Source organism: Plecotus auritus, assembly GCF_963455305.1.
Source record: "Plecotus auritus genome assembly, chromosome: X".
Taxonomy (NCBI): Eukaryota; Metazoa; Chordata; class Mammalia; order Chiroptera; family Vespertilionidae; genus Plecotus; species Plecotus auritus.
Window position 1 is genome coordinate 38,083,203 of NC_137784.1, and position 19,489 is coordinate 38,102,691.

The 19,489-nt window shown below is 40.9% G+C and overlaps 1 protein-coding gene across 2 annotated transcripts in view; it reads left to right on the top strand.

Moving 5' to 3' along the window:
• LOC308240630 (charged multivesicular body protein 1B2) overlaps positions 1-19,489 on the top strand; it is a 94,660-nt gene that overhangs the window by 18,870 nt on the left and 56,301 nt on the right. For both annotated transcript variants that reach the window (XR_013959817.1, XM_080653962.1), the window contains exon 2: positions 10,033-10,130. Coding sequence is in view for 1 of the 2 variants with exons in the window: in XM_080653962.1 (XP_080510088.1) it covers positions 10,033-10,130 (98 nt within the window). In the remaining variant the exon portion in view is untranslated. The remainder of the gene's footprint in view (positions 1-10,032; positions 10,131-19,489) is intronic.

A 19,489-nucleotide genomic window follows, 5' to 3' on the forward strand; every position in this document is an offset into this window, starting at 1 on the left:
TTTATTGTAAAGTATTACATATAGTATTACATATGTTTCCTTTTTCCCCTATTGACCTCTCCCCGGCCATCCCCACCCCCCAGCTCATGCCCTCACCTCCTAGTGTGTGTGTTCCTTGGTTATGCTTATATGCATGCATATAAGTCCTTTGGTTGATCTCTTACCCACCACCCTCTCCCCTGCCTTCCCTCTGAAGATTGATGGTGTGTTACATGCTTCTCTGTCTCTGTATCTATTTTTGTTAATCAGTTTATGTTGTTCATTATATTCCACAAATGAGTGAGATCATGTGATGTTTATCTTTCTCTGAATGGCTTATTTTGCTTAGCATAATGCTCTCCAGGTTCATCCATTCTATTGCAAATGGTAAGAGTTCCTTCTTTTTTACAGCAGCGTAGTATTCCATTGTGTAATGTGCCACAGTTTTATAATCTACTCATCTGCTGATGGGCAGTTAGGCTGTTTCCAAATCTTAGCTATTTTAAATTGTGCTGCTATGAACATAGGGGTGCATATGTCCTTTCTGATTGGTGTTTCTGGTTTCTTGGGATATATTCCTAGACGTGGGATTCCTGGGTCAAATGGAAGTCCATTTTTCACTTTTTGAGGAAACTCTATACTTTTTTCCACAGTGACTGCACTGGTCTGCATTCACATCAGCAGTGTATGAGGGTTCCTTTTTCTCCTCATCCATGCCAGCACTTACCTTTTGTGGATTTGTTGATGATAGCCATTCTGACAGGTGTGAGATGGTACCTTATTGTCATTTTGATTTCCATCTCTTGGATGTTTAGTGACTTTGAGCATGTTTTCATATGTCTCTTGGCCTTCTGTATGTCCACTTTCAAAAAGTTTCTATTTAAGTCCTTTGCCCATTTTTTGATTGGATTGTTTATCTTCCTTTTGTTATGAGTTCCCTATAAATTTAGGAGATTAGGGCCTGATCAGATATAACAATGGCCAATATGTTCTCCCATGCAGTGGGCTTTCTTGTTGTTTTGTTGATGGTTTCTTTTGCTGTGCAGAAGCTTTTTGTTTTGATGTAGTCCCATTTGTTTATTTTCTCCTTAGTTTCCATTGCCCTTGGAGCTGTATTGGAAAAGATATTGCTACGACCTATGTCTGATATTTTGCTACCTATGGATTCTTCTAAGATTTTTATGGTTTCTCGTCTTACATTTAACTCCTTTATCCATTTTGAGTTTATTTTGTGTATGGTGTAACTTGGTGGTCTAGTTTCTTTCTTTCTTTCTTTTTTTTTTTTTGCATGTACTTGTCCAGTTTTCTCAGCACCATTCATTGAAGAGTCTGTCTTGACTCCATTGTAAGCTCTTGCCTCCTTTGTGAAACATTAATTGAGCATAATGGCTTGGGTCAATTTCTGGGTTCTCTGTTCTGTTCCACTGGTCTATATGTCTGTTCTTATGCCAGTACCAGGCAGTTTTGAGAATAGTGGCTTTCTAATATAACTTGATATCTGGTATTGTGATCCCTCCAACTTTGATCTTTTTTCTCAAGATTACTGCAGCTATTCGGGGTCTTTTTTTTGTTTTGTTCCATATGAATTTTGGGGGAGTTTGCTCTAGGTCTGTGAAATATGCCGTTGGTATTTTAATGGGGATTGTATTAAATCTATAGATTGCTTCGGGTAGTATGGACATTTTAATGATGTTGATTCTTCCATTCCATGAACACAGTATATTCTTCCATTTGTTTATGTCTTCCTCTATTTCTTTTTTCAATGTCCTTAGTTTTCCGAGTACAGGTCTTTTACCTCCTTAGTTAGGTTTATTCCTAGGTATCTTAATATTTTGGGTGTAGTGGTGAATTGAGATTTTTGTTTTGTTTTGTTTCTCTTTCTGTGAGTTAATTATTGGTGTATAAAAAAGCCATGTATTTCTGTTTGTTAATTTTGTATCCTGCTACATGGCCGAATTCATTTATTAAATCTAGTAGTTTTTTTTTAATTCAAGAAAAATGATTTTACGTATAATAATGTTACATTCAATAAACCTTAATATTTCAAGAAAATGATTTTAAATATAATATTACTTGCGATAAAAATTAATATTTCAAGAAAAAAATTTTACATATAATATTACCAAAACTGTACTAAAATAGTATATCACAAAACTTGTAGAAAGTATTAAAAATCTGCAAATAACGATTATTTCTATTATATTCTAAAAATTTATTTTATTATTATTTTTTTATTGTCTAAAATTTTACATGTCTCCTTTTCCCCCAATTGACCCCCACCCCAACCATTCCCACCCTGGGCAAGCCCCCACCGCCCCAGTGTCTCTGTCCATTGGTTATGCTAATATGCATGCATACAAGTCCTTTGGTTGCTCTCTAACCCACCCCCTACCATTTGTCTCTGGATCTATTCTTGTTCATCAAATTTTGTTGATCATTATATCCCACATATCAGTGAGATCATGTGATATTTATCTTTCTCCAACTGGCTTATTTCACTTAGTATAATGCTCTCCAGTTCCATCCATGCTGTTGCAAATGGTAAAAGTTCCTTCTTTTTTATAGCGGCATAGTATTGCATTGTGTAGATGTACCACAGGTTTTTAATCCACTTATCTACTGATGGGCACTTAGGCTGTTTCCAAATCTTAGCTATTGTAAATTATGCTGCTATGAACATAGGGGTACATATATCCTTTCTGATTGGTGTTTCTGGTTTCTTGGGATATAATCCTAGAAGTGGGATTACTGGGTCAAATGGGAGTTCCATTTTAAACTTTTTGAGGAAACTCCATACTGTCTTCCACAGTGGCTGCACCAGTCTGCATTCCCACCAGCAGTGCAAGAGGGTTCCTTTTTCTCCACATCCTCCCCAGCACTTGTCCTTTGTTGATTTGTTGATGATAGCCATTCTGATATGTGTGAGATGGTATCTCTTTGTTTTGATTTGCATCTCTGGGATGATTAGTGACTTTGAACATGTTTTCATACGTCTCTGGGCCTTCTGTATGTCCTCTTTCAAAAAGTTTCTATTTAGATCCTTTGCCCATATTTTGATTGGATCATTTGTCTTCCTTTAATTAAGTTGTATGAGTTCTCTGTAAATTTTTGAGATCAAATCCTTATATGAAATAACATTGGCAAATATGTTCTCCCATGCAGTGGGCTTTCTTGTTGTTTTGTTGATGGTTTCTTTTGCTGTGCAGAAGCTTTTTATTTTGTTGTAGTCCCATTGGTATATTTTCTCCTTAGTCTCCATTGCCCTGTGAGCTGTGTCTGTAAAGATATTGGTACGACATATGTCTGCTATTTTGCTGCCTATGGAATCTTGTAGAATTTTTAAGGTTTTCCCGTCTTACATTTAAGTCCTTTAGCCATTTTGAGTTTGTTTTTGTATATGGTGTAAGTTGGTGATCTAGTTTCATTTTTTTTTGCATGTATCTGACCAAATTTCCCAGCACCGTTTATTGAAGAGACTGACTTGACTCCATTGTATGCTCTTGCCTCCTTTGTCAAATATTAATGGAGCATAATGGCTTGAGTCTATTTCTGGTTTCTCTGTTCTGTTCCATTGGTCTATATGTCTGTTCATGTGCCAGTACCAGGCAGTTTTGAGAACCGTGGCTTTGTAATTTAGCTTGATATCTGTTTTGTGAAACTTCCAACTTTGTTCTTCTTTCTCAGGATTGCTGTGGCTATTCGGGGTCTTTTTTTATTCCAGATGAATTTTTGGAGAGTTTGTTCTAGATCTTTGAAGTATGCTGTAGGTATTTCAATGGGGATTGCATTGCATCTGTAGATTGCTTTGGGTAGTATGAACATTTTAATGATTTTGATTCTACCAATCCATTAACATGGTGTATTTTCTTCCATTTGTTTATGTCTTCCTCTATCTCTTTCTTCAATGTCATGTGGTTTTTTGATTACAGGTCTTTTACGTCCTTAGTTAAATTTATTCCTAGGTATCTTAATTTTTTTGGTGCAATGGTAAATGGGATTGTTTATTTCATTTCTCTTTCTCTGAGTTAATTATTGCTATATAAAAAGGCCATAGATTTCTGGGTTTTAATTTTGTATCCTGCTACATTGCCGAATTCATTTATTAGGTCTAGTAGTTTTTTGATGGAGTCTTTGGGTTTTTCTATGTACAGTATCATGTCATCTGCGAATAAGGACAGTTTTACTTCTTCTTTTCCAATTTGGATGCCTTTTATTTCTTCTTCTTGAATGATCGCTATGACTAGCACTTCCAGTACTATATCAAGCAGGAGTAGCGAAGGTGGGCATCCCTGTCTTGTTCCTGTTCTTAGGGAAATGAGTTTAGTTTTTGCCCATTGAGTATGTTGTTGGCTGTAGGTTTGTCATATAAGGCTTTTATTATGTTGAGGTATGATCCCTCTATTCCCACTTTGCTGAGAGTTTTTATCAAGAAAGGTTGTTGGATTTTGTCAAATGCTTTGTCTGCATCGATTGATATGTTTGTGATTTTTGTCTTTCAATTTGTTTATGTGATGTATCACATTTATTGATTTTTAGATATTGTACCATCCTTGCATCCCTGGAATAAATCACACTTGGTCATGGTGTATGATCTTTCTAATGTAATGCTGAATCTGATTTGCTAGAATTTTGTTGAGGATTTTAGCATCTATGTTTATCAAGGATATTTGAATGTAGTTCTCTTTTTTATTGTGGTGTCTTGATCTGATTTTGGGGTTAGGTAATGCTCGCTTCATAGAAAGAGCTTGGAAGTGTGCCTTCCTCTTGAATTTTTTGGAATAGTCTGAGGAGGATAGGTTTTTGTTCTTCTTTAAATGCTTGGTAGAACTCGCCTGTAAAGCAGTCCAGACCAGGGCTTTTGTTTGCTGGAAGATTTTTTGATCACTGTTTCAATTTCTTTGGTAGTTCATAGGCCTATTCAGATTTTTTCATTCTTCTTGATTGAGTTTTGGGAGCTTATATTTTTCTAAGAATATGTCCATTTCATCTTAGATTGTGCATTTTGTTGGAATAGAGTTGTTCATAATATTATTTCATAATTGATTGTATTTCTATGGGATCGGTTGTTCCTTCACCTCTTTCATTTCTGATTTTGTTTTTTTGGGTCCTCCCTTTGCTTCTTGGTGAGCCGGGCTAGAGGTTCATCAATTTTGTTTATCCTTTCAAAAAACCAGCTCTTGGTTTTGTTGATCTTTTGTATTGTTTTTTGGTCTCTGTGTCATTTATCTCCACTCTGATCTTTATTATTTCCTTCCTTCTGCTTATGCTGGGCTTTTCTTTTTGCTCTCTTTCTATCTCTTTGAGCTGCAGGGTTAGATAATTTATTACCATTGTTTCTTGTTTATTGACATAGGCCTGTAGAGCTATGAAGTGCCCTCTCTAGAATGCTTTCACTGTGTCCCATAGATTTTGGATTTTTGTGTTTTCATTGTCGTTTGTTGCCATGATGCTTTTTATTTCTTCTTTGATCTCTTTGGTGCCCCAGTCATTGTTTAATAGCATGCTATTTAGCCTCCAGGTGTTTGATTTTTTATTGGTTTTATTGTAGTTGATTTCTAATTTTATGCCATTGTTTTCTGAGAAGATGCTTGATATGATTTCTATCTTCTTGAATTTGAAGAGACTTTGTCTGTGTTTCACAGCATATAGTGTATCTTTGAAAATGACTCATGTGCACTTGAGAAGTATGTATATCCTGTGGCTTAGTGGTGAAATGTTCTGAAGATGTCAATTAATTCCACCTGATCTAGTGAGTCATTTAGGATTGATGTTTCTTTGCTGATTTTTTGTTTAAAGGATTTTTCCAGTGGTGTTAGTGGGGTATTAAAATCCCCTACTAGGACTGTATTGCTGTCAATCTATCCCTTGATATCCTCCAGAAGTTTTTTATGTATTTGGTGCTCCTGTATTGGGTGTATATATGTTTACCAGATTTATATCCTCTTATTGAACTGCTCCCTTTAGTATTATGAAGTGGCCTTCCTTATCTCTTGTTATGGCCTTCACTTTGAGGTCTAATTTGTCAGACATAAGTATTGCTACCCCAGCTTATTTTTATTTTTATTTCCGTTCGCCTGGAAAACCTTTTTCCATCCCTTCATCCTCAGTCTGTGTGAGTCCTTTGTTTTGAGGTGAGTTTCCTGTAGAGAGCAGATATATGGGTTATGTTTTCTTATCCACTCAGCTACCCTATGGTTTTTTATTGGCGCATTTAATCCATTTACATTTAAAATTATTATTGCTAGGTACTTCTTTTGTCGCCATTTTTATTCTTTGTTCCTTCTTCGCTTCCTATTTCTTACTTTTACAGCAGTCCCTTTAGCAGTTCTTACATTGCTGGTTTGGTGGTAATAAACTCTCTTAGTCCTTTTTTGTCTGTGAAGCTCCTGATTTCCCCCTCAATTTTGATTGATAGCCTTGCTGGGTACAGTATTCTTGGTTTCAGACCCTTCCTTTGCATGACTTTATACATTTCATTCCATTCATTCTAGCCTGATGTGTTTCTATTGGGAAATCAGTTGATAGTCTGATGGGAGATCCCTTGTAGGTAACTTTCTGTCTCTCTCTGGCAGACTTTAAGATTCTTACTTTGTTGTTGGTGTTTGCCAGTTTCATTGTAATGTGTCTTGGTGTCGGTCTTTTGGGGTTCATTTTGCTTGGGACTCTGTGAGCTCTTGGGCTTGTGTGAGTTTTTTCTTCCCAATATCAGGGAAATTTTCTGTTATTATTTCTTTAGGTTTTCTATTCCTTGCTCAGTTTCTTCTCCTTCTGGTATCCCTACTATGCGGATGTTGTTTCATTTTGTGTTGGCCCAAAGTTCCCTTAGGCTCTCCTCCTGTTTTTTAAGTTTTTTTCCTAGATGCTGCTCTGCTTGGGTATTTTTTCCTATCTTGTCTTCTAGCTCACTGATGTGATACTCTGTTTTTCCTAGTCTACTGTTGATGGTTTCTATTGTGTTCTTTATTGTAGTGATATCATTTTTCATTTCTTCTTGGTTCTTACTCATATTGTTGAATTTGTCTTCCATCCTTTTTAGTGTACTTATGACCATTGCTGTAAATTTTTTTCTCTGACCTATTGCTTGTGTCCATTTCCTTTACTTCTTTTTCTGGTGATTCCTTCTTTTCTTTAATATGCAGGCTGTTTCTTAATCTCCCCATTATTGCTGCTCTCAAGGAGTCCAGTTATGTAGATCTCTCTCTGCTGCGTTGACCTATAGTCACAAAGTACATCATGACAAGACACAACACACAGGGCACTAAACACAAATGTATTCACAATACTAATAACCCCAAATAAAGGTGACCACCAGAGAAAAGAGATTAGGGGATAGAAAAGAGTGCAAAAATGATATTGAGAAAAGGAAAAAAAATGTAAAAGAGAAAAGAAAGAGAAGAAAAAAGAAGGGGAAAAAATACATGTATATGGGGAGAAAACAACAACTAATCTAAAAAATGCAAACAACTAACACCCAGAGATGAATGCAAACTACAAACAACTAATCCAAAAAATGCAAACAACAAACCCAAGCAACAAACACCCAGATAAATCTGAGGAGGCAGAGCTTATTTCCAGAAGGTAAGGTCAAGGAATTGAATGAATTGGGAAATAACCACAATTTAGTATAGAGGAGGTAGAAAGAGAATGAGTTTATAAGCAAAAAAGTAAAAAGCAAGATACAAAAAAAGAATATATATATATATATATATATATATATATATATATATATTAAAAAATATATAAATGAAAATGTATATATATATATATATATATATATATATATATCCCTTTCTTTAATCTATCTATTATGTATTTGTCTGTTATTTAAAATGGAGAATAGAGAGTAGATAAGCATGAGTTTTTGATTGGAATTAATTAAGCTAGTAGTAGAAGAATAGAACAAGTGAGGAGAGAAAAAACAGAAGCAAAACAAAAGAAAAATACAAACTAACAATCAACAACAGACAGAAGGAAAGAGAAAGGAAAAAAAGGAAGAAAAAATTTCTATAGTAAAGAAAGAGAAGAGAGAAGTGTGCATGGACTTAGGGCAGGGGATAGGAAATTAGATATATGAGTTAGATAAATTTTTAACAGGGTGTAAAAAGAAAGGATAGAGAAAAACTAAAGCAGGAATAGGGTAAGAGCAACAGGAGGAAAAAAGGGCAAAAGTGAGGAAGAGAGTGTTGGCATAAAGAAAAATTGAGATTGAGTAAAATAATGCTAAAAGAAAAAGAAAAATAGAATATAGAACACTAATTCCAAAATAAAATAAAATAAAACAAAGAAAAAATAAAATAAAACTTTAAAAAGGTAAACTAATAGTAGTTATAACAACAATTAAAAATAAAAATATAATAATAAAGTAAAATCAAGTGAGAAAAAAATTGAATTTCTTAAGTAAAAGATAAAAAACAAAAAAAGTGAAGTAGTGAAGGTCGTTCACTTCCTCTACTGTTCTCCTTGGCACATCTCTTTCCTGTCAGGTGGTCAGCACAGTGTTGATGTTCCCTGTGATCCACTGCTCCTCTGTGTCATAGGCCACAACCTTGTTTTTAAGCAGGTGGGATCTCTCTGCTCACTTTGTTTCTCTGCCTGCCCTAAGTTGTATTTACACAGGAGTCAATTTCTGACACAACCCCTGGGTGGCAGTGTTTCAGTATTAATATCCAGGACTAAATGGACCCGCTACCCAGTGTTTAGACTCTTCTTTCCCAGCCGCATTTAATAATGGGTTGGAGGGACGGACTGCTCATAGCTGGTTTCCTGTTTGTCTCTCCTTATTCTGATCCCCAGTTTCCACAAAAACCACTTTCCCCTGCAGTCTCAGTGACTGTTTTTAATTGGAAGATCCTATGTACTGGACTTAGCAAGCAAAAGCATGGAGGAAAAAAAAAGACAAAAGAACTGCACCGACTCACATATTTCCCCCCCTGGCACTGCACAGCTGATGTAGAACTTCAGGCTGCCTTTCTGGGCACAGATTCTTATGGCTGTGGGCTTATATCTAGAGTCCCCCTTTGCCAGCAGTGGAACCCCTTCCACTTTCAAGGGCTACACTGACCACCAAGGGCCACGGGTTTGGTGGAGCGCAGTCTCCCTCTGAGAGATCCTGCTGCACGCATTTCTCCCTCCAGCCGGATCCCGGATCTCACCTTCCTCTAGGTGATCTCTGACCTTTTCGTCCATGGATTGCCTCACCAGCTTTGTTTAATTCACCAATTACAGGTGTATGTTATTCAATGCAGCTGTTCCTTCTATCTGCTCTGTGAGAAGGCACAGGGCCCATCCGTGAATTTGGCGCCGCTTTGTATCCCCCTAAACCAGTGGTCGGCAAACTGCAGCTTGCAAGCCACATGTGGCTCGCGAGCCGCAGTTTGCCGCTCTGTTGACTAATGAGTTTGCCGACCACTGACCTAGACTCTCGATTCCAATAATTACAGGCTGTTGTTGTTCCTTGTGATTAAGCCCCTATCCCAGTGGTTGGCAAACTCATTAGTCACTCATGGAGTCTAGGTGTTCATGGTTTCGCAGCTGAGGCAGCTGGTCCCTGGGCATTGTGGTTGTAGGGTCTGGGGAGGTATCCAAGGTCTCCCCGGTTGAAGATAAGGCTGGGCTTCCAATCACAGCTGCTCTCCCCTTCAAGATGGCGTGGTCTCTGCTGCAGAGCCGGCCACTCTGGGAGAGATTTCAGCAGCAGTAGAGGCTGCCCGGTCAGGGGAGCTTGGTCTGCCAGTCCCCAACAGTCCTGTGGAATATAGCTGTCCCTCACTCACAAATACAGACACTCCCCACACGTCCACGCACTCTCCTTTTGCTCTGTCATTCACACACTATCTTGCAGCCTGCCGTCCCATTGGCAGCCATTTTTGTAATGAAGTTTTTAAATTAAAAAATGTGTAATAGATAAAAGCTTTTCTATTTTCTCTAATACTTTGTGAATAGTTGGTTTAAATAACATAATTTTATCTGATAATTTTTATAAATTTAACATCTCATTTGCAGTTAGTTATTGGGAAATGACTTTTTTGGAATAGCCTTAACATATATTTATAGAACACCTATTTAACTTGAAGTTTGCTGCAAAAGAGCTTAATAGGAATGCCAAGAAATGTGATAAAGAAGAAAAGTCTGAAAAGGCTAAGATTAAAAAGGTAAGCTACTTTTATTATTTTTATCTTTTTAAAATTCATGATAGCACAATTAATCATGCAAGAGTGAATGTTTCAGTTTATTTTACATTGAAGAAAGATTACTGGCTTAGAGAAAGACAAATATCACGTGATCTCACTTATATGTGGAATCTAATGAACACAATAAACTGATAAATAAAATAGAACCAGAGACATGGAAACATGGAACAGACTGACGAATTCCTGGGGCAGGGAGGAACTGGGTGGTGGGGGAGAAAAAGGGAAAAAGTGGGGTGCATTTAGAATACTTTCAACAATAAAGATGAAAAATAGAAAGATTTCTGGCTTTAGCATTCTAAACCAAATATATATTAAAATAAATTATTTATTATCTGACATAGTTAATAATGGCTCCTTTTTGTTTATTACTACTTACATTTTCAAGTGTGGCTCACATACAGAGTATAACTGTTCTGTTACCTATGTCTAAAGATTGCCCTTTGGTTTGTAGCCCAAACTACTCTTAGAAGTATAAAGCCTATATGTAAGAATAAAATTTAATGTTTTTTGGTTCATTTTAATTTCTATAGTCTCTGAAGTTTTATATCTAAGCAGTGTATAGTATTAATGTGTATTGTGTGTGTGTATTTGCTAGGAGGTTGAACTGCAAATAGTTGTACTCATGGCTATAGTATACTTTACACTAAAAGGATCAAAGCAAAATCAACAATAAAAAGCCATAAAAAGAAGGAAATCCTTCCATTTGCAATAGTGTGTATAGACCTTGAGGGTATTATGCTAACTAAAAATAAGTCAAACAGAGAAAGGCAAATACATGTGATCTTACTTATGTGTAATCTTAAAAACAACTCATGGATAAAGAAGAGGTTGATGGTATCCAAAGGAGGGGTAGGGGAGGTGAGTGAAAAGGGAGAAAATGGTCAAAGTATACAAACTTCTGGTTATAAAATAATTAAGTCCTGGGGTCCTAATGTACAACATGGTGACTATAGCTAATAATACTGTATTGTATATATGAAAATTAAAAGAATAGATCTTAATAGTTCTCACAAGAAAAAAAATTATAACTGTGTGTGGTGATCGATGTTGACTAGAAAAAAAATGGAAAGTGTGAAATTGCATGTTCCATTATCTTTATTACATTGCTCTTTATATTATTGAAGAATTGGAAAGAAAATAAATTCCCAGCATTAAGGGATTTTTAAAATTTTGTATTAAATTTATTGGGGTGACATTGATTAATAGTATAATATAGGTTTCAAGTGTATATTTCTTTCTTTTTTATTGTTTAAAGTATTACAAATAGTACATATTTCTCCTTTTTTTTCCCCACTAACCTTCCCCCGGCCTCCCCTACCACCCGGCACATACCCTCACCCCACCCCCCAATGTCTTGTATCCATTGGTTATGCTTATATGCTTGTATACAAGTCCTTCAGTTGATCTCTTAACTCCCCCCCCTCAAACCCTCCCCAGCCTTCCCACTGTAATTTGACAGTCTGTTTGATGCATCTCTGCCTCTGTATCTCTCTTTTTGTTCATCAGGTTATAATGTTCTTTATTATACATAAATGAGTGAGATCATGTGGTATTTTTCTTTCACTGACTGTCTTATTTCACTTAGCATAATGCTTTCCAGTTCCATCCATGCTGCTGCAAATGGTAAGAATTCCTTCTTTTTTATAGCAGCGTAGTATTCCATTGTGTAGATGTACCATAGGTTTCTAATCCACTCATCTGCTGATGGGCATTTAGGCTGTTTCCAAATCTTAGCTATTGTAAATTGTGCTGCTATGAACATAGGGGTATATATATCCTTTCTGATTGGTGTTTCTGTTTTCTTGGGATATAGTCCTAGAAGTTGTATTACTGGGTCAAATGGCAGTACCATTTTTAAATTTTTGAGGAAAAGCGATACTGTTTTCCACAATGGCTGCACCAGTCTGCATTCCCACCAGCAGTGAAGAAGAGTTCCTTTTTCTCCGCATCCTCTCCAGCACTCGTCATTTGTTGATTTGTTGATGATAGCCATTCTGCCAGGTGTGAGGTGGTACCTCATTGTTGTTTTGTTTTGCATCTCTCGGATGATTAGTGACTTTGAGCATGTTTTCGTGTGTCTCTTGGCTTTCTGAATATTTCCTCTTTTGAAAAATGTCTATTTAGGTCCTTTGTTTATCTTCCTTTTGTTAAGTTGTATGACTTCTCTGTAAATGTTGGATATTAAACCCTTATCGGAGATAACATTGGCAAATATATTCTCCCATGCAATGGGTTTTCTTGTTGTTTTGTTGATGGTTTCTTTTGTTGTGCAGAAGCTTTTTATTTTGATGTAGTCCCATTTGTTTATATTCTCCTTAGTCTCTCTTGCCCTAGGATCTGTGTCTGTAAAGATATTGCTACAACATACACTGAGTGGCCAGATTATTATGATCTATGAACGCATAATAATCTGGCCACTCGGTGTATATCCTGTATAATAAAAGGCTCATATTGTCCCATCGACCAGGAGTTCGACCAACAGGCAGGCTGGCAAACTGCCCATGTCCCTTCCCCCTGGCCAGACTGGCCAGACCCCACCCATGCCGGGGAGGCAGTTGGGGGTGAGCAGGCCAGCTGTGGAAGCAGTTGGGGACAGCACACTGGCATGGGGGGCAGTTGGGGGTGATCAGGCTGGTGGGGGACATTTGGGGGCGAGCAGGCTGGCAGGCAGAGTGCTTAGGGGCAATCAGGCAGGCAGGCAGGCAGGTGAGCAGTTAGGAGCCAGTAGTCCTGTATTGCGAGAGGGATGTCCGACTGCCAGTTTAGGCCCAATCCCTGTAAACCGGCAGTAGGACATCATTCGAGGGGTCCCAGATTGGAGAGGGTGCAGGCCGGGCTGAGGGACACCCCCCCCCCCTGCCCAGTGCACAAATTTCATGCGCTGGGCCTCTAGTATATATATACTGAGTGACCAGATTATTATGCGTTCAGAGATCATAATAATCTGGCCACTCATTGTATGTTTGCAATTTTGCTGCCTATGGAGTCTTGTAGGATTTTTATGGTTTCTCGTCTTACATTCAAGTCCTTTAGCCATTTTGAGTTTTTTTTGTGTGTGTGTTTTTTTTTTTTTTTTTTTTTTTTTGTGTGTGTGTATGGTGTAAGTTGGAGATCTAGTTTCATTTTTTTTTTTTGCATGTATCTGACCAAATTTCCCAGCATTGTTTATGAAAGAGACTGTCTTGACTCCATTGTATGCTCCTGCCTCCTTTGTCAAATATTAATTGAGTATATGGCTTGGGTCAATTTCTGGGTCCTCTATTCTGTTCCATTGGTCTATATGTCTGTTCTTGTGCCAGTACCAGGCAGTTTTGAGAACCGTGGCTTTGTAATTTAGCTTGATATCTGTTTTGTGAAACTTCCAACTTTGTTCTTCTTTCTCAGGATTGCTGTGGCTATTCGGGGTCTTTTTTTATTCCAGATGAATTTTTGGAGAGTTTGTTCTAGATCTTTGAAGTATGCTGTAGGTATTTCAATGGGGATTGCATTGCATCTGTAGATTGCTTTGGGTAGTATGAACATTTTAATGATTTTGATTCTACCAATCCATTAACATGGTGTATTTTCTTCCATTTGTTTATGTCTTCCTCTATCTCTTTCTTCAATGTCATGTGGTTTTTTGATTATAGGTCTTTTACGTCCTTAGTTAAATTTATTCCTAGGTATCTTAATTTTTTTGGTGCAATGGTAAATGGGATTGTTTATTTCATTTCTCTTTCTCTGAGTTAATTATTGCTATATAAAAAGGCCATAGATTTCTGGGTTTTAATTTTGTATCCTGCTACATTGCCGAATTCATTTATTAGGTCTAGTAGTTTTTTGATGGAGTCTTTGGGTTTTTCTATGTACAGTATCATGTCATCTGCGAATAAGGACAGTTTTACTTCTTCTTTTCCAATTTGGATGCCTTTTATTTCTTCTTCTTGAATGATCGCTATGACTAGCACTTCCAGTACTATATCAAGCAGGAGTAGCGAAGGTGGGCATCCCTGTCTTGTTCCTGTTCTTAGGGAAATGAGTTTAGTTTTTGCCCATTGAGTATGTTGTTGGCTGTAGGTTTGTCATATAAGGCTTTTATTATGTTGAGGTATGATCCCTCTATTCCCACTTTGCTGAGAGTTTTTATCAAGAAAGGTTGTTGGATTTTGTCAAATGCTTTGTCTGCATCGATTGATATGTTTGTGATTTTTGTCTTTCAATTTGTTTATGTGATGTATCACATTTATTGATTTTTAGATATTGTACCATCCTTGCATCCCTGGAATAAATCACACTTGGTCATGGTGTATGATCTTTCTAATGTAATGCTGAATCTGATTTGCTAGAATTTTGTTGAGGATTTTTAGCATCTATGTTTATCAAGGATATTTGAATGTAGTTCTCTTTTTTATTGTGGTGTCTTGATCTGATTTTGGGGTTAGGGTAATGCTCGCTTCATAGAAAGAGCTTGGAAGTGTGCCTTTCTCTTGAATTTTTTGGAATAGTCTGAGGAGGATAGGTGTTTGTTCTTCTTTAAATGCTTGGTAGAACTCGCCTGTAAAGCAGTCCAGACCAGGGCTTTTGTTTGCCGGAAGATTTTTGATCGCTGTTTCAATTTCTTCCTTAGTTATTGGCATATTCAGGTTTTTTGATTCTTCTTGGTTGAATTTTGTGAGCTTTTTTTTTTTTAAGTATATGCCATTTCATCTACATTGTCCATTTTGTTGGAATCGAGTTGTTCATAGTATTTTTTAATAATCCTTTGTATTTCTGTGGGATCGGTTGTTCCTACACCTCTTTCATTTCTGATTTTGTTTTTTTTGGGTCCTCTCTCTTTGCTTCTTGGTGAGTCTGGCTAGAGGTTCATCAATCTTGTTTATCCTTTCAAAAAACCAGCTCTTGGTTTTGTTGATCTTTTGTATTGTTTTTTTTTTTTTTTTTTTTTTGGTCTCTATGTCATTTATCTCCACTCTGATCTTTATTATTTCCTTCCTTCTGCTTATGCTGGGTTTTTCTTGTTGCTCTCTTTCTAACTCTTTGAGTAGTAGGGTTAGATAATTTATTACCATTGTTTCTTTTTTTTTTTTTTTTTTTTTGACATAGGCCTGTAGAGGTATGAAGTTCCCTCTCAAGAATGCTTTCACTGTGTCCCATAGATTTTGGATTGTTGTGTTTTCATTGTCATTTGTTGCCATGGTGCTTTTTATTTCTTCTTTGATCTCTTTGGTACCCCAGTCATTGTTTAATAGCATGCTATTTAGCCTCCAGGTGTTTGATTTTTTTATTGTTTCTATTGTAGATTTCTAATTTTCTGCCATTGTCATCTGAGAAGATGCTTAATATGATTTCTATCTTCTTGAATTTGAAGAGATTTTGTCTGTGTCCCAATATGTGGTCTACTTTGAAAATGACCCCTGTGAACTTGAGAGGAATGTATATTCTGTGGCTTTGTGGTGAAATGTTCTGAAGATGTCTTGGTGATCTTGCAGAGTTCCCTACTTGAACTATTTGGATTCTCTTGATGTAGTTGGATCTTGAATGTTAGTTTCTCATTTGTGGATGAATTCTCTTCTTGGGTTGGTAATGTGACTCTCCCCCAGCTTCGTTGTGCACGTTGTTTTGGATGTGATTGTGGTTCCGGCTCTTGTGGCAAAGGTTTTTTGAGGTCTCGCTAGTATGTTATCACTGTGGGTTCCCAGAATCCAAAGTCTGGAAGGAAGGAGTCCCAGGGTCTGGGACTCAGGTACTGTGACTTTGGCCAGTGTGGTGTGACTCCTGCTGGATTAGCATCGCTTTGCAACTCACTGCGAGGGGCAATGAGTCCATGACAGTGTGTTGTGGGGGGGGGGGGCGGGTGTCTCCTAGTCTCTGGTTGAGTCAGTGGGACTCTGGCCAAAGTGATTTCCCGCTCTGAATCACGAGAGGGTTCAGGATCCAGTGGATGGGGATGTGGGAATCTCAGGGTCTGTGGCTGAAATAAAGTGACCTTGTCCAGGGAGGCAAGTCTTCAATAATTCACTGAGCTGTCCAGAGGTAGGCAGCCTGGAGAGGGATGTCGTGGATCCTACTGAGGGAGCTGTGCGCCCCTGTTTGGAGAGGCACATGCCCAGTGGCAGCACACAGAGGGGCCCAGGCGCCTTCTGCTGGGGGTGTGATATTGTGGTGCCCATACACTGGATCAGAGCAATTGTGGTGTGCCAACCGGCCCCATGGAGGGTGAAGTCCCGGTTTCTGCTTCGGGGGGATGTGCACCCTTGGTTGGATATGCATGCCCAATGGCTGCTTACAGAGGTGTCCAGCACCATCTGCTGGGGCAGTGGGCTCAGGAGGCCCTTGTGCCGGAGCGGCACTACCACAGGGACTGGATTCCAGTGGCTGGGGTTGTGCCTTGTGGCAGTTCAGAGAAGCCTGGCAGTTTAGTGGCCTCAGGGGCCTTGCGCACTGGATCGGTGTGACTGCAGTGACCAGAGGTTGGCAGCTGAGGAGTGGGAAATCCGAGTTTCTGCTGCGAGGCCTTGAGCTCTTGGTTGGATACAAGTGCGCCTAGTGGCAGCTCACAGAGGCACCCAGGAGTCACCTGCTGGGGCAGTGTCCTCAGGGGGCCTGCGTGCTGAAACCACACGACGCGGTGTCTGATGTCTGTGGGTAGGCAGCCGGGAAGGGGCAAGTCCAAATTTCTATTGCCAAGGCCGTGTGCCCTTGTATGGATATGAGCACGCTGATCTGGGGCTCAAGGAGGCACCCAGGAGCTGCCTATAGGGGCAGCGGGCTCAGTAGGCCTGCGTGCTGGAAAGGCGCAACTGTAGTGTCCAGAGGTCAGCAGCCGGGGAGGAGGATGTCCCAATTTTTGCTGCCTTGTGCCCTTGGTTGAAATTGCGCATGCCCAGTGGGGGCTCACAGAGGCACCCAGGAGCCATCTGTCAGGGTGGTGGGGCTCAGGGGGCCTGAGCTCTGGAAAGGCGTGACTACGGTGTCCTGAGGTTGGCAGCTGTGGGGTGGGAAGACTCAATTTTTACTGCCGAGGCCTTGTGCCCTTGGTTGGATTTGCGTGCGCCCAGCTATGGCTCACAGAGGCACCCAGGAGCCGTTTGCCAGGGTGGCACACTCAGCGTGGCCCTTGCGTGAAGCCGCGTGACCGAGGTGTCTATGGGCAGGCAGCCAGAAGCGGGGTTGTGGGGAGTCAAAATTTCTATTGCTGGGGCTGTGCACCCTTGTTTGTATACAAGTGCTACCTGCGAGGGCTCACAGTGGAACCCAAGAGCTGCCTTTGGGGCGGTGGGCTCAGGAGGCCTGTGCTCTGAAAAAGCGCGACTGTGGTGTCCGGAGGTCAGCATCTGTGAATTGGGTAGACTCAGTTTTTGCTGCTGTGTCTTTGGTGGTCTAATTTGAGTGCACCCAGTGGTGGCTCACAGAGGTACCCCAGGGCTGTTTGCCAGGCGGTGCACTCAGAGAGACCCTTGCACTGAAGCTGCATGACTGAGGTGTCTCTGGGTAGGCAGCCAGGAGTGGGGTAAATCCGAATTTCTACTACTGGGGGCCTTCTTCCCTTGGTTGGGTTTGTGTGCACTCAGTGGTGGCTCACAGAGGCACCCAGGAGCCGTTTGCCAGGGCGTTGCACTCAGTGTGGCCCTTGCGTTGAAGCCGTGTGATCAAGGAGTCTGTGGACATGTATCCGGAAAGGGGGGGACTCATAATTTCTATTGCTGGGGCAGTGAGCCCTTGTTTGGATAAGAGTGTGCCCAGCGGGGGCTCACAGAGGCACCCAAGAGCTGCCTTTGTAGCCTTGGGCTCAGGAGGCCTGTGCTCTGGCAAATCACGACTGTGGTGTCCAGAGGTCAGCAGCTGTGAAGTGGGAAAACTCAGTTTTTGCTGCTGTGACCTTGGTTGAATTCACACACGCCCAGTGGTGGCTCACCAGGGTACCCCGGGGCCTAATGCCAGGGCAGTGCACTCAGATAGGCCCTCACACTTAAGCCATGTGACTGAGGTGTCTGTGGGTAGGCAGCTGGAAGTGGGGGAAATCTGAATTTCTACTGCTGGGGGCCTTATGCCCTTGGTTGGGTTCACTCGCACCCAGTGGCGGCTCACTCAGGCACTTAGAGGGGCTCTGGCGCTAAAGCCGCACAACGGAGATGACTGTGGGCAGGTATCCAGGAAGGGGGAATCCAGAATTTCTACTGCTGGGGCAGTGGGACCTTGTTTGGATAAGAGCGTGCCCAGCGGGGGCTCACAGAGGAACCCAAGAGCCACCTTTTAGGCCTTGGGCTGAGGGGGCCTGCATGCTGGCACAGAGCTACTGTGGCATCCAGATATCAGCAGCTGTGACGTGGGGAAACTCAGTTTTTGCTGCTGTGCCCTTGGTTGAATTTGAGTGCGCCTAGGGGTGGCTCCTAGGGGAAGCCCGGGGCTGATGGCCAGGGCGGTGCACTCAGATAGGCCCTTGTGCTGAAGCCATGTGACTGAGGTGTCCCTGGGCAGGCAGCCAGGAGTGGGGGAAGTCTGTATTTCCACTGCCGGGGCCTTATGCCCTTGGTTGGGTTTGCATGGGCCAAGTGGCGGTGCGCTCAGGCACCCAGTGGAGCCCTGGCACTGAAACTACACGACCGAGGTGGCTGCAGGGAGGTGTCCAGGAAGGGGGAATCAATAATTTCTACTGCTGGGGCAGTGGGCCCTTGTTTGGGTAAAAGTGTGCCCCACGGTGACACTCGCTTGCAGCCTGTGGAGTGGTGTGCTCAGGCAGCATGTGCGCTTGAAAAGTGTGACTGTGGTGCTGGAGAAGTGCGACTGTGGCATCAGGAGTTCAGCCACTGGGGAGGGGGAAGTTTCACTTACTGCTGCGGGAGCATGCATCCTTGGAGGTGGAGGTCCCAGGGTCTGTGAGTCTGCAGGTGGGGCAGCAGGATTTTGGCTGGAGTGGCTGCCAGGTCTTGGGCAGTGCCAAGGCCTGTCTGGGTGGTGGTGTTGATGAGTTCCTAGAAGAGGCCGCTCTCCCCTTCAAGATGGCTTGGGCTCTGTGCCCAACTCCCACAGTCTGGGGAGTGCCGGCAGCAGTGGTAGTCTCTCCCTGTCCAAGAAAGCCTGGTCTGCCAGCCCCTGCTACTCCTGCCGGATTTAACGGTCCCTCCCTCACTCACACACATACCACACACATCCACACACTCTCCTTTCACCGCCTCACTCACACCCTCTCCCTCACCTCCATCCTGCCTGCCGCCATCTTCCGACCCCTCACACTCAATTTTGATTGATATCCTTGCTGGGTATAGTATTCTTGGATTCAGGCCCTGGCTTTGCATGACTTTGTATATTTCATTCCATTCCCTTCTGGCCTGATGCGTTTC